General features: G+C 45.1%; 4 protein-coding genes across 4 annotated transcripts; 2 read left to right on the top strand and 2 right to left on the bottom strand.

The window, feature by feature from the left end:
- Positions 1-559: 559 nt before the first annotated feature.
- On the top strand, positions 560-2,916 carry IAQ61_005722 (uncharacterized protein). The gene is made up of 4 exons (XM_003839827.2): positions 560-890; positions 939-1,441; positions 1,492-1,687; positions 1,746-2,916. Exons 1-4 carry the CDS (start codon positions 774-776, stop codon positions 2,676-2,678), a joined length of 1,749 nt encoding a protein of 582 aa, XP_003839875.1. The 5' UTR covers positions 560-773; the 3' UTR covers positions 2,679-2,916.
- Positions 2,917-7,327: 4,411 nt separating this feature from the next.
- On the top strand, positions 7,328-9,866 carry IAQ61_005721 (uncharacterized protein). The gene is made up of 3 exons (XM_003839828.2): positions 7,328-7,647; positions 7,708-8,976; positions 9,035-9,866. The coding sequence occupies exons 1-3, from the start codon at positions 7,445-7,447 to the stop codon at positions 9,210-9,212; spliced, it is 1,650 nt and encodes a 549-aa protein (XP_003839876.1). The 5' UTR covers positions 7,328-7,444; the 3' UTR covers positions 9,213-9,866.
- A 372-nt stretch (positions 9,867-10,238) lies between these two features.
- On the bottom strand, positions 10,239-11,087 carry IAQ61_005720 (uncharacterized protein; the record flags this gene model as incomplete). The annotated part of the gene is made up of 1 exon (XM_003839829.2): positions 10,239-11,087. The coding sequence occupies one exon, from the start codon at positions 11,085-11,087 to the stop codon at positions 10,239-10,241; it is 849 nt and encodes a 282-aa protein (XP_003839877.2).
- A 1,208-nt stretch (positions 11,088-12,295) lies between these two features.
- Positions 12,296-14,000, bottom strand: IAQ61_005719 (uncharacterized protein; the record flags this gene model as incomplete). The annotated part of the gene is made up of 5 exons (XM_066096907.1): positions 12,296-13,078; positions 13,138-13,282; positions 13,331-13,767; positions 13,831-13,890; positions 13,947-14,000. The coding sequence occupies 5 exons, from the start codon at positions 13,998-14,000 to the stop codon at positions 12,296-12,298; spliced, it is 1,479 nt and encodes a 492-aa protein (XP_065953258.1).
- Positions 14,001-14,237: the final 237 nt, after the last annotated feature.

The raw sequence follows: 14,237 nt of genomic DNA, 5'->3' as shown, positions 1-14,237 counted from the left end.
AAAAAAGCAAGGTAATTAAGCTTTATAAGTAATAGAAGCTTACTAAAGCTTAATTTATAAAGGAGTGTTACCTAAATTAAGTAATTACTAAGAAAGAGTAGAAGGAGAAAGCTACTTAAAAAGCTACTATATATAAGAAGTAGAAAACTACTAAGTAACTAGAAAAGTAACTCTAAAATAATATTAAAATATCCTAAATAGGTAAGAGGTAAATCCTTAAGCCTCCTACTATTATACTAGCTAAGGTGGTTAACAAGGAGCTAGTAGAAGAGGATATAGTAGTAGAGGCAACTTTATAGCATAGGCGCCTAATTAGACCCCCTAAAAAGCTACTTATATAATCTAAAATATTTAATCTACTCTAATAGATCTAATAATTACAACTCTAAAAAATCTTGTAATAATAGCTATTATAGGTGGCGCAATATCCTTATTTAGTGGGTGGTGGATTTTGGTGTTGGTGGGCGCTCGGTGGGGGTGGGCGCTCGGTGGTGGATCACGTTATCGATCCGGTTGCCGTGCCGTCTTACCCTGCTGGCTTCCTCTCATCTGCTGTTCTCCTCAATCAACAAAACACCATGAATTAGGTGTCGCATGCAAATTTGGTCTTGGTATCATATGAGCGAACACGTTCTTTCTGACCTTCTGCGTTTGCCTACTTAATTCGACCATCTTCCGCATCGTTCCGTGGCCATTTCTTATCTACACGACACTGCTGTTAACACTCCTTTTCGCTCGCTTCGCAACAGCGAGGCGCAAATAATTAGCTCACAATGTCTTTGCATACCTACCAGCGCGTATCTGATGGGGAACATGTATTCGAGGGCGAGAACAATGATCCCCCAAGGCTAGATTCACCAACCTCTAAGTCCTGGCTCAAGAGGCCTTCCGTGAGTCCATGTAATGCACACGTGACTCACACTTGCTGACGTGCCCAGATATTCTGGTTACTACCTGTCTTTCTATTGTTCAACTTAGCCATGGGGGCAACTGCAATGCCTAGAATGAACGTTATCACGTCACTTATCTGTCGTAATATCCTGACAGAAGGCATGGAAACAAAATTGCAGAGTAACGACACGCTGCAGCCACGACACGGTGGCGGTATGCCGAGTGGCTCAGGCAATACGAGTATCGCTGCTGGAAACTACTCTGCGTCTGCTATTATCATTGGAGATTACAATCCTCAGTGTGCGTTGAAGGAAATTGAGTCCGCCACGGCGATGTTCAATCTTTTGGGCAACCTGGTTGCCGGTGTGATTGCTGCGGTGACGACGCCGTTTTGGGGTAAGCTGAGCGATCACTTTGGGCGCGTGAAGCCATTGGCGGCCGCAACTACTATCATGTTGGCTTCAGAATCTGTCATGGTCCTTGTGGCCAAGTTTCCAGATGTCCTGCCGCTTGGATGGGTTTATCTAACCTTCGTGCTAGAGGGCGTCAGGTAGGATCTTTGGTCTAGCTGTGTCTACGCTTGCACTGACGACGATGTAGCGGTTCTTTCATTTCTATCATGGCTCTAGCGTCATCTTATGCAGCAGATTGCACTAAATCTGACGACAGGAATGTTGCACTCGGCTGGTTCCATGGGAGCATGTTTTTCGGCATGGCCGTGGGCCCTGCCTTTGGTGGATTCCTTGGGATGAGTGCGGGCAAAAGTAACCCTATGCTTGTATTCTATACCGGCCTGGTATGTTTTTATATCTTTCATTTCGACAATTTTACTTATAGCGCTAATCAACTTTAAGGCCATGAGAGTATTGGGTATCTTGCTGTTGGCGATTGTACCCGAAAGTCTGCATGTTCAGTTTGAAGATCGTCGTTCATTGTGGGTGCAAGCATCACAGTACCTCCACAAACATTCGCAAGGCTCGTGGTCGGAGAAATTGGGGCGTGTGAATCCCATTCATCTCCTCGCCATCCTGTCACCGTGGAACAACAACGATGACAAATCAGCCCAAAGCAATCTACTTGCTCTTGCAATCATCAACACTATTGTCTTCGGTGCAATGATGGGCGCCATGAATGTCATGATGGTATACTCGGAGTTTCGGTTTGACTGGGGAAACAAGGAATCTGGTGTTTTCCTCTCCATCGTGAACGTGTGTCGTACTCTTGCCACTGTGGTTGTTCTTCCATTAGTCATAATGGTTTCACGCCGCTTGTCGGGGTCCAAGAGCTCGTCTATTAGGCACATCAATGCTGCCGCTTCTATAAATAACACAGTCGGCCAGATTGACAGATTGGATATCTTCCTACTTCGCATTTCTATCCTCTCCGACACCATTGGCTACATCGGCTACGCACTGTCTCCCACGGGCGCTCTGTTCACACTATCTGGCGCCATTGCCTCCTTTGGCGCCATAGGACTTGCCACATCGGAAGCAAGCATGACAAAACTCTTACCACCTTCACGGACAGGTGAGTTGTTGGGAGCTCTGGGTTTTTTGCAAGCGATGGCGCGAATTATAGCACCAACCGTGGTTGGTTTGACTTACAGTTGGACGACTGAAAGCATGCCGCAACTTGTGTTTTGGGGCATCGCGGTCTGCTTTGGTATAGCAGGTTTGTTGACTGTGGCTCTCAAGGCTGGCAAAGCATATCTTGTCAGCAGAGGCGAAGAAGAAGGAGAGAGCATGGAACCGCTACAGGCTGGTAAACGATACGACGATACTGACTGATTAGTGAATGCTGTCATGACTAAACCCAAATTTGTCCATGACTTCCTAGATCCTGAAAGCCATGGATCATGGTTGGTTCATGTCTAAGTCTATCAGAATCCTTCGGACTATAAGGAGTGTCATTTCAACCTTGTTTAGTGTTAGGGTGCTGTACCTCAGCGCATTAGCGATGCGAGTAGATAGAAATTAAGTTTGTCTAATCTCACAGACTAACAGTGAGGAACTTCTCGTAAAATTTAAGCATAAAGATAATATCATAGATGTCAATTGCTTCAACTATCCTTCAGTCGCGGTGGGTATTGATGTCTTCGTGACACCACCAGGACTAGAGTCGCCACCAAACGACTTCGTTATTTCTATCAGGACGAATACGGATAAAACAAGCGGCGTGTGCTATTCACTCGGTTATTATTCTTCAGGGACTTGGACAGCATGCAAGTGTGATGAAGGCATTGCGGTGATGACCTTGTAGCAAATTGGTATCAGTTAGGTATGGTATGGCGTCGCGATGTGTTCGTGCAAAGTGCCAACTTGCTTACCAGTCTTCAATTATACAGGCTGCTTACACGGTCGATTTTCTGATTCCCAAACTGGTACCGCATCTTCTTTTTTGCTTCGTTGGTTCAGCTTTTACAAACGTCGCCGCCATTTCTTTTGGGGGAGCGCCTGATTCATTCTTCATGAGACAACTTGGCTCCAGGATTCATAGTACTGGCATGTGTATCTGGGATATATGTGCATCCATTGTCTCAGACCGAGATTGTACGTATTGCTCACCGCCCCCGTGCGCGTCGCTATCTTGGGATTGCTCTGGCCGCTTTATTGACAAGATGACTTATTTATAGTACATGTACTCAAGAGGATAGCGCCAGCGCATTTTCGGAATCACCATATCTGTCGTATGGTCTAAACAGCTTTTGGTAGAGACTAGCAAAAAAGACTAGTGTAGATTGCCAGGCTTGAAAATTGATTGTTCCATAGTAACCAGGAACAAGGGGGGGAATTCGAGCGAAGGATAAGCATCTGCTCGCGACACCTAGAGCTTATCTCCTCACAAGCCTTTGTCTCGAGGCTTATCCAATCTTCGAGACCAACCGTTGTACCTTGGATCTTTCTCTATTACTATGAACTCCTGGCGGCGTTCAGTACTTCAGAGTCTTCCACGCTAAACGCAGTACATCCGGTAGGTAGGCGAACTTGCGAGTTTTTCTGTAGGAAGATGGAGATTCTCTGCTTCTTCTTGGATAGGCTATACTTAACTAAATTTTGTAATGATTCCGCTGTAACCACTTACTCCAAAAAATCCATCAATAAGAGCCTAGGCCATTAATCAAAGCTTTCCCAGGCTTCTTCAATCCTCTCAACTGATTGGAGGGGGGAATAGTTCTGCGATTTAAATGGAAATTGTAGTTTTGTTTTAAGGGGATAGGAGAAATCTTGTCGCATGGTGCTCTAAAGCACTTCGATCCGTATGTCGAGGCCTCTAAGGACACTACTAGATTTTTGTACGCAACATAGGAAGTTGTCAAAAAAATTAACTCTAGCCGTTGCATCTTTGGATATGTAACTGTACTATTACCTCCTGTTCCTGGTTCCTTCCTTGTGGCGTAAGCTACAGCTCTATAAACTATCTTAGTAGTAGAGCAAGAATAAATATAAAGATCATAACTTCAAGGTAAAGTTTAGGTAGCCCTTACTCTTCTAGAATTAAATAATTCAGGATAATACACATACTATAGGCACTAGCACGGATACATTGAGCGCCAAACCCTCGTTGCAATTTGCAAAGCCATTAGCTGCACGTCCTGCATAGTTGCTTTGCGACTTAACGTGATCCACCACCGAGCGCCCACCCCCACCGAGCGCCCACCAACACCAAAATCACCAAATTTTCAACACCAAATTTCTTAACAACTATGGCACCTATTAACGACGCGCTTGCAGTAATTAAATCCTTAACTCTTAGAGAAGATTTTATATACTTAGAAATAGTAGAAAAGTATAGTTACTTGTAGTTAACCTTATCTAGATACTACTAGAAAATTTAGTAGGTATATACTACTACTCTACTAAATAGTTAAATACTTAATACTATATAAAAAAGCAAGCTTATAGAGTATATTAAAGAGCTTTATAGGTAAGGATTACCCCTTATATAGACTATTATTTAAAATTTTATAACTAAAATAATAGGGAATCTAATAGGTAAAAATTAGGTGTAGCGCTTTATTAACTGCTATAATATTAATCTTATCTCTTATTAGGCTACTAGGCCTAATTATTACTACTTTAAAGCTAATTCTACCTTTAAGTATAGCTTATACTTTAAGCTTTTATACTAAAAAATAGAGTAATATAATATTAAGAGTTAGTATATCTATAATATAGATAAGAAGGGTTTTCTTATTAGAGTACTATTAAAAACTAAATATATATTTAATAAGAGCGCCTATAAGCAGAGAAAGATTAGAGCTATACTCTAGGATAGTAATAGGGAGTAGATTACTACTATAGCTTGTATATACGCTAATAGTACTACTCTTACCTTTACCCTTATTTATTAGTCCTAATCTAGAGCTTTATAAGATACCTAGTTATAAGATTTTAACCTATTATAATACTAAGCTTTCTTTATAGGATTACTAAGTAGGTAGATAAGCTACACCCTAGGGGTATCCTAGCTTAAGGAGGTGTTTAATTATAAGATAAAAGCTAAAGCTTATACTTTATACTAGCTCCTTATCCTTAATAGCTATAAATCTTATATAATAATAGAGTTTATTAAGTACTATAATAAATATAAGATCCTACTTATAATATATCCCCCTTATAGCACTTATACCCTTTAGCTACTTAATATTATAGTATTTACTCCCTTTATAGCTTTATATAAAGCTTAACTATCTAGTTTTCTAGATAGCTCCTAAGGGCTTACAAGCATTACTAAAAGGGATTTCTACTAGTTATTTAATACTATATAGAGTAATACCTTTAAGAAAAAGCTAATATTAATAGCTTTTAAAGTAATAGGTATCTTACTACTTAACCCTAATATTATCCTTTTAAGGTTTAAAGCACCTATAAATAATAGTAACTAGCCTTCTTTAAGTAATAGTATAACCTTAATATTAAGTGCAAGTAATTAGAGAAAGATAGAGTAGTTACTCTATAATACTATAATTAATATCTATAATAAATAGTTAAAGAAGCTTAGCTAGATAATCTATACTATATTAGTAAGAAATACTCTACTTAACTATAAAAATAAATACCTAAGGGCTGCCCTAGCTAATAAGAAGAAGCGTAGAAAGTATAGTAAACCTCTATTATTACCCCCTAATAATAATTATAGTAGTAGTACCTAATTTATTTTACTATTAAAGGTAGAGCAAGTGTTTAAGCTCTAGGAGTAAAAGAACCTTAAAGAATAGGAGCTATAATACTAAAAAAGTAAGGTAATTAAGCTTTATAAGTAATAGAAGCTTGCTAAAGCTTAACTTATAGAGGAGTGTTGCCTAAATTAAATAATTACTAAGAAGGAGTAGGAGGAGAAAGCTACCTAAAAAGCTACTACACGTAATAAGTAGAAAACTACTAAGTAACTAGAAAAGTAACTCTAAAATAATATTAAAATATCCTAAATAGGTAAGAGGCAAATCCTTAAGCCTCCTACTATTATACTAGCTAAGGTGGTTAATAAGGAGCTAGTAGAAGAGGATATAGTAGTAGAGGTAACTTTATAGCGTGGGCGCCTAATTAGACCCCCTAAAAAGCTGCTTATATAATCTAAAATATTTAATCTACTCTAATAGATCTAATAATCGCGACTCTAAGAAATCTTGTAATAATAGCTATTATAGGTGGCGCAATATCCTTATTTAGTGGGTGGTGGATTTTGGTGTTAGTGGGCGCTCGGTGGGGGTGGGCGCTCGGTGGTGGATCACGTTAATACAGAGACTAGCGGTTTTACATGCTTAGTAAGCTTGCTACTTGTTAAATTAAAACTTGTAATCTCTTTATAGAGAGTGTACAATGCGAGCAATACTATAGTATAGACGCATGCTATTTTCGCTATAATATTCTAGTATGTACCGTACGCATTGTAACCCCGCAAACACGCAATCTGCGCCTGAAGCCATGTATTATATAAAGACGTCATAAACTATTTAGAGATGTAATAGGTCTTGTTTATAAGAGGCTTAGTCATAGTGTTATAATAGCACTGTCACGGTCTAAGATCTTAAGATGAATCTTAGGAATCTCCTTGCTCTAGTCTTTTAGTGCTAGTATTTCTTCGGTGTCTAACAAGAATAGGGTGGCGGTTCTTATTTAGAGAGGCAAGCACAGCAGAAAAAATGAATTGGAAAATTGATATTCTTCGCCTACACCAAAGATTCGAGCTCTCGAGTAAAGGCATTTCTCATACCGAAATAAAAAGGTGGGCTAGGTAGAACGGCGCCGAAATCTAGAGTTCTCGAACGCAAACACTGTGTGCGAAGGTCTCGAAGGAACGTATCGCGAACAAGCGCGGATCTGATGCTTGTTGTGGTGCCGCACTAACCTTTCTTGTCGCACTCGCGCGCCTCTGCTAGAATTTGCTTGTGGATCTAGAGCACGCAATCTTTCGCCTAGACTTGCAGAGCAGCGGTCTTAGCTAGTAACAGCAAACCTTTGGGGCTCTCTCTATCTCTTTCACTTATCTGGTTGTTCTTTACTTTTTCGTAAAGCAGCTGGTGCTTCGCAAGAGCAAACAGAAAGCAGTGAAGATGGGTAGCAAGAACGTTGATGTCGGGGTCTTGCCCACCGATGGAGAGTCACACAGGGACGTAGAGGCGTCGTTGGGAGACCAGATCAATCACGATGGCGACTTCGTTACGAACCTGGAAAACAACAATCTTCAGCGTGGTCTTCGTCAGCGTCACATCCAGATGATAGCTATTGCTGGCGCCATTGGAACCGGGTTGTTTCTGTGAGTCTGAGGAACACAGTCTATGTGCAATGACGAATGCATGGACTAATCATCAACTAGTGGACTGGGAGGCTCAATTCAAACAGGCGGACCACTTGGAGCCCTGTTGGGGTATGCAACAGTTGGACTTGTCGTTTGCGCTGTGCAATTCGCCTTGGGGGAAGTCGCAGCTCTTCTTCCTGTCACTGGATCATTTGTTCGTCACGGTGAATTCCTTGTCGATCCTGCCTTTGGATTTGCAATCGGTCTCAACATTGTCTATGGCAATCTACTATCGGTTCCAGCCGAGATCTCGGCCATTTGCGTGCTGTTCCAGTTCTGGACGGATCTGACTCCAGCGGTCTGGATATGCATCTTTATCTTCCTCACAGTTGCTGTTGGCATTTCCTTTGTCGGCATCTACGGAGAGGTTGAATTCTTCTTCGCATGCTTGAAGATCCTCCTAGTCATTTTTCTCATCATCCTGGGTCTCGTGATCGATCTTGGGGGGATTCCTGGGCAACAAAGAATTGGTTTCCGGTACTGGAAGTCCCCTGGTCCATTTGTCGAGTACATTGCTACTGGTCCGTGGGGTAAATTCCTCGGCTACTGGGCCGTCATGACCAATGCAGTCTTTAGTTTCGCTGGTGTCGAAAGTCTGGCAATGGCTGCAGCTGAAACACAAAACCCACGAAAGAACATTCCCAAAGCTTGTAAGAAGGTCTTCGCCCGAGTGGTCATCTTCTACATCCTCGCAGTTCTCATCGTGGGAATGATCGTTGCAAGCGACGATCCTAGGCTCAACGACTACAGCGGTGACGCAACGACAAGTCCCTTTGTCATCGTTGCTTCTGCAGCTGGACTTAAGGCCATCCCATCTATCGTCAATGCAGTGGTGATAACTTCGGCTTGGTCCTCATCTAATCAAGCACTACTCTCGGGTACACGTGTGCTCTTCGGACTTGCAATCAAAGGCCAAGCTCCAAAGATCTTCTTGAGAACGACGTCATGGGGCGTACCGTACGTCTGCGTGTTGTTCAATACATCTTTCATGTTCCTTGCTTTCATGGCGCTATCAAGTAATGCCATGACGGTGTTTTGGTGGTTGGTTGATCTCACGGCTGCTGGTGTGCTCGTGTCGTGGTCGGCTATCCTCTTCAATCACATTCGCCTGTGCATGGCGATGAGGAAGCAAGGCATTTCGCTCAACGAACTGCCTTTCCACAGTCATTGGACTACATACTCCTCGCCGGCCGCCCTCGTCATGTGCCTGACTATACTATTCACTGGTGGCTTCTCCACCTTTACGAAAGGTAACTGGTCAGCGAGCAGCTTTGTCTCTGCGTACCTGTGAGCCAATTCTCCAGTCTTTGAATTGTATTATCCCATTAATACTAACACTCGATAGCGATATACCACTCGTCCTTGCGGCCTTTCTGCTTTGGAAGTTCATCAAAGGTACAAGTTTTGTATCATTAGCCGAGATACCAATTCGCGAAGCACTCGAGGAGATTCTCAAGAACCCAGAGCCAGTTGAAGCAAAAGCAACAGGTTGGAGAAAGATCCCAGCTTTTCTCTTCGATTGAAAAGCGGGAAGTGACATGGAAAGATATAAGCTCATTATATGTTGCCATTGTTATCCGCTTTACAGTCTCTGTGAATTTGCTCACCTTGACATCCAAGACGTCGCATTCTGGTTTCTTAACTTAATCGCCGTTCCTATGATATAGATCTTCAACGCCTGGTCTTATGCACAGCATCAAGCGGCCGTAGGCTCGAGCGACTACTTAACCGAAGCTCTCGCTAATAAATATACCCTTCATCTCCCAAATTTTTCGCAGCACAAGGTTGCGAAACTGCATGGTCGTCGCCGCCTTGTAATGCTTCTCAGTAGCCAGGACACGAGGAGCATTTACAGATATGTGCGCAATAGATTTGGCAACATTGCATGCTCGTCAAATGTCCGAGGGACTTTATGCGAATGCCTTTGAAGACGTGTCAAAAGTCACAATGTAGCGCGATCTCGCGTCGCCTGAGACCAGCAGCGTTCAACAGCTAGACTGCATCAGTATCATAGTACTGAGTTGCAAAGTTCATGAAAAGATTCATCCTAATAGCAGCATACTGTAATTTAGATAAACAAAGGTTGAGATAATACTGCGAGTAGAGAGGAATGCCAGATGTTAGGACATCGGTCAGTTTGATTGGTTCAAAGACATCGTGCTAATGTAAGATTGGAGATGCCATCGCCGTGATGGCAACGATCGTAATGGTGCAATACATCGAGTTACAGCTTGCATCATGTTTACCATGGGTATTCGTATTATCCATCATGGCAATCAAAAGATACATCCCTGCTGGATAAGATTGTGGCAGGTATATACCACATTCATATCGAATTCTCCTAATAAAGCTTCCACCATGGAACTTGACACAGTGTGGGAGTATTAATGCAATCTTCTATTACATTACTAATAATTAATCTAAAAAGCAAGACGCAGTTATGCAGTCGTGGTCCTCATGTTCAGGTCCTCTTATCTATATACAATCGTCTCTCTCCAGCACAACTCTTCCATGCGTCACCAAGTCCCCAAGGTGGAAAGAACACAAACTTAGTTGTAAGTGTAAACCGGGCTGGAAGGCAGGGTACCAAAGTCACCGCTTCCGAATGGCGCACCAGGAGCAACAGGCTTGCCGTTGACATCGGGGATACCGAACCACGCGAGCTCCTTGCCCTGGTTGACGGTGATAATGGCGAATGGTGGTGCAGGCTCAGTGACGAAGCCCCAGCTGATGTAAGTCTCGGAGTTATATGTGCATCGCTGGCGGTCCCAGCTCTCAGTGGCACCGTTGGGAACTGACATGCGACTGACGGTGCAGCGCTCAGTCTTACCGTTGGCGGTGATGGCGAAGTTGTATTCGCAGCCGGTGTTGTCTTCTGAGCAGTAGCGGGTGAAGTTGGAAATGGTCCAGGTCTTGCCATCGACCTTAACGGGGTTGGAACCAGGGGCAGGGGCGGGAGCAGGAGCGGGAGCGGGAGCGGGAGCGGGAGTTGGAGCAGGAGCGGGAGCGGGAGCTGGAGCTGGAGAATGTTCGTCGACGCAGTCCTCGTCGGCTGGGGGAGTAGGAGTGGGAGAAGGTTCGTCGACGCAGTCGTCGTCGGCTGGGGGAGTAGGGGCAGGGGTGGGTGTGGGCTGACTGGGAAGGCTGAGGGAGGCGGTAGCAGAGGCGCAGTATTCACGCGCTCGGGCATTGTCCTCTCCCATGCAGGCGTTGAGGTCGCAGTTGCATGCTACTTCCGGGATTCCTTTTCTGAGGCAGTTGTAGTAGGTCTTCCAGCAAGGTTCGTTTGCGTTGACATTGGTTGCTTCGGTCTCTAATCCTCGAGCTTGGGGCTGGATAGCGGCGGCAGAGACCATGCCAGACAAGGCCAAAGCCAAGGCGAGGGTGTTGTAGATCATAGTGGCTTGGCAATTAAGGTTAAAGATCAATATTATGTTGATTGGTGTTGATATTAGATCAAAGTAGAGAAGATGTGGTGGAGGAGATGAGAGTGTGTGTGGATGAGATGGTAGAGGTCTTCCCACGGTTATCTTATATACTTTGCCTACAGGCCACACTACTACTGTGTAAACCTATCCCACTCGGGACCGATGAGTGCTGTTCGGACCATGGTCCGGAGAACCAGCCACCAAGCTTCGTACCCAACCTTGCCAAGCCAGCTCTCCACACTCCCATCTCATGAGGCTCTATGGGATCGGCTGAAGCTCAAACAACATCATTGGCGAGAAAAGCGGTAGCCGACATCATCCGGCCAGTGTATGCGATTTACACAACGAGTCGGTCGTATGATCTACTCATATGACGATGTTGCTGTGTGCCTATACGAGGTTGCGCTGGCTATTTACGAGGATCTTCCATTGATTGCGGCGATGGCTCGGTGCATCTAGTCCGAGTCGGGCCTCCAGCACCATGACTTTTGCCCAAACTGACACCGCCTTACTGTGCTTTGTATGCCTCTGGTGTGGATCAGGGTACAACATGAAAGCTATAACATGCAATTAGTTCGGTGCCAGTACAAAAAGTGACAAGCGTGCAGTCTATCGTGACAGTACCACAGCACTATACTTTTGGAGATCCTCTACCCATCGAACTTTGCCGGCCTCTTCATTAGCCCGCCACCATGATTTTCTATTTTTAGTAAGGATTCGGTGAAGGGTTTCTCTGCCCAACCCCCATCAGTGATCAAGCGAAGCTTATTCTTACGGTGCTACCGATAGCTAGTACGTCGTAGTTCGATTGCGGGGCAGACGGAAGTCCACGGCCAGAAATGAGTGTAGCTCTCGTAGGCTGGCGTTGGTAGGGTAACACTGCGCTTGATGAGGTACCCAAGGCATACTTCCCAAAAAGCTCCCTTTCACATTCTTTCACGGGACGACAGGAATATCCAAATCGATCGTCACAAGGGTCAGAAGGGATTAGAATATGAAGATCTGTTAGGCAATGTCTTGAATTGCCCGAAGCCAAGATGGCAGTATTTCGACTCGGTCTTACTGTGTACAGTCTGACGGGCCCGATGGCTGCGTTGAGCCTGCCTGCCGGTACTCAACACGAGAAACTAGGGCTCACACGTCGACTCTAAATCGGCATTGCAAGGTTTTCTTTGCAATCACGAGTCCCACTCTTTGAAAGCTTTTTGTTTCTGCCTCGAATTCCACTGCAGAGTCCTACTAATGCTATCGATCCAGTCTGTTCTTCTCCTCTCCAGAGGTAATACATTCGGGTACGGAAACCTCGAAGCGCTGATTGTGACATAATCGCCGGGTTTGAGCTCGACACGCTCACGACCGTCAAAGCTCGCCCACGAGCTCGTTCTCGCGTCGTACGGCACACCGGTGCGTAAGACCATCGTGTCAGGCAAAATAATGGGTCGAAATGATAAGGTGTGTGCACAAATGGCTGTCACAAGGATGACGGGGTTGTCTGGATGACAGAGCGAACCACCAGCTGCCAGGTTGTATGCTGTAGAACCGGTAGGCGTAGCGATACAAATGCCATCCGCTTGAACTGTGGTGAAATGCTCATCATCCCCGAAGAGCTCTATGCTCGACATGGTCGGGTTTGGACCTCGGTCTACCACCACCTCATTCAGAATATTGTATGTTCCATCTGGCCTATGCGTATGGTGGTCTTCGCATTCTTCGCCGATCAGCTCTTCGACCAAGTCACGGCCTGTGTGATCTCGTTCCTGGGAGCGCATGAGGGTCGCTTCGAAGCGGAGGCGCAAATTTACGGTGATGCCTTCTTCGAAAGCTCGTGATAGTGTCTGGGGGTATTTTTCGTAGTCGAACTTGGTTAAAAAGCCCAAGGAGCCAAGCGAGAAGGCAAGTGTAGGAGGCACGATGCGCTGGAACAGCCATGATGCGTACAGCACCGTGCCATCACCGCCCAACTGTATCAAGGTCAGCAGATATCGCCCATTGTCATTACCCTGAGAGGGCCATGACTCACTGCAAGTACAACGTCGAAAGTCTCGGGATTCTGAAAACATAGTTCGTTCGTCCAGTACTTCAGTCGCCCGTTGAAGGAAGGGTTCTGTTTGAGAAGAGTTGTGGCATCGAAAATCTTGTTGTCTTCCAGCGTCTGTTCCACGTAGCTGTATACTGTCAGCCCTATCCAAACATTACCACATGCATCAGCATACACGGTGTAGTTGGGATCCTTCATCAAAAGCCACTCAGTGGTCTCGCGCGACTTCTTGATCAAGCTTTCGTCATGCGCCTTGCCGAGTATGAAAATGTTCCGGACGTTCAGCTTCAGTCTGATCTGCGACAGCTTCTTGGACAACTCGCGTATGCCAAATGCCATATCCGAGATCTCCTTCTTGGTCAGCAGTCGCGAATAGTGTGTCTCATCGGCCTGTGCATGCGGGTCCTTGTCGACTCTCCGCTCCTGCGACAGGCCCTCGTACGATGCTGAATGGTCTTTGACGGGCATGCCATCGTGCTTTTCAAGCAGCGAGTGAACGATGCATGACGTTGGCCGCCGACCATTTTCGGGCCGTGTGGTCATATTGACAGAAACTGGTGGTGCGAGGGAGGCTTTGCGACGACGACCACCGTTACCGCCTTCGAAGATGACCTGCAATTGAAGACGATTGAGCGGTTGTCCCGGGCGGGTGAATGTAATGGCCAGGAGACGTACCTCGAGTGTATCATCGTGGCCGCTGGGGTTACTTATGCCTTTGGTGCTTTGAGTTGCGCTCTCAGAAGGGAAAGTTAGCTTGCACGCGTCGCGATGACGTCGAGAGACCAAGCTACCTCTTCCCTCTTGATTGCAGCCCCAAGCAGGTCGTCTAAATAATCCGTAGCCATATTTCCCAAGCGCGTGAATTGACCAAGAAGATAAGAACAGAAAAGAAAAAAAAAGAAAATCGAGATTTCGCACCCAAGACGGAGCTTGCGCCGTTTAGTATTTCGAAAAGTGTGCACAGGTCGATGAAGCAACAACAAGACGTGGTGGATGGGCGCCGCCTCACTACCCCGCATCGTGCCAATCACGACCATTGTTTGCCGATGAGATCAGCAAGCAGCATACTTACTCATCATCTG

This window comes from Plenodomus lingam (assembly GCF_022343315.1).
Source record: "Plenodomus lingam strain CAN1 chromosome Unknown contig_22, whole genome shotgun sequence".
Taxonomy (NCBI): domain Eukaryota; kingdom Fungi; phylum Ascomycota; class Dothideomycetes; order Pleosporales; family Leptosphaeriaceae; genus Plenodomus; species Plenodomus lingam.
Note: the sequence above shows the minus strand (reverse complement) of the source record. Positions and strands in the feature narration are given on the sequence as shown.

Coding starts and splice junctions, on each gene's coding strand:
- IAQ61_005722 (XM_003839827.2), top strand. CDS start 774: ATGTCTTTGCATACCTACCAGCGCGTATCTGATGGGGAACATGTATTC. Junction 1,442..1,491: donor TTCGTGCTAGAGGGCGTCAG/GTAGGATCTTTG, acceptor ACGACGATGTAG/CGGTTCTTTCATTTCTATCA. Junction 1,688..1,745: donor TTGTATTCTATACCGGCCTG/GTATGTTTTTAT, acceptor ATCAACTTTAAG/GCCATGAGAGTATTGGGTAT.
- IAQ61_005721 (XM_003839828.2), top strand. CDS start 7,445: ATGGGTAGCAAGAACGTTGATGTCGGGGTCTTGCCCACCGATGGAGAG. Junction 7,648..7,707: donor ATTGGAACCGGGTTGTTTCT/GTGAGTCTGAGG, acceptor ATCATCAACTAG/TGGACTGGGAGGCTCAATTC. Junction 8,977..9,034: donor AGCTTTGTCTCTGCGTACCT/GTGAGCCAATTC, acceptor AACACTCGATAG/CGATATACCACTCGTCCTTG.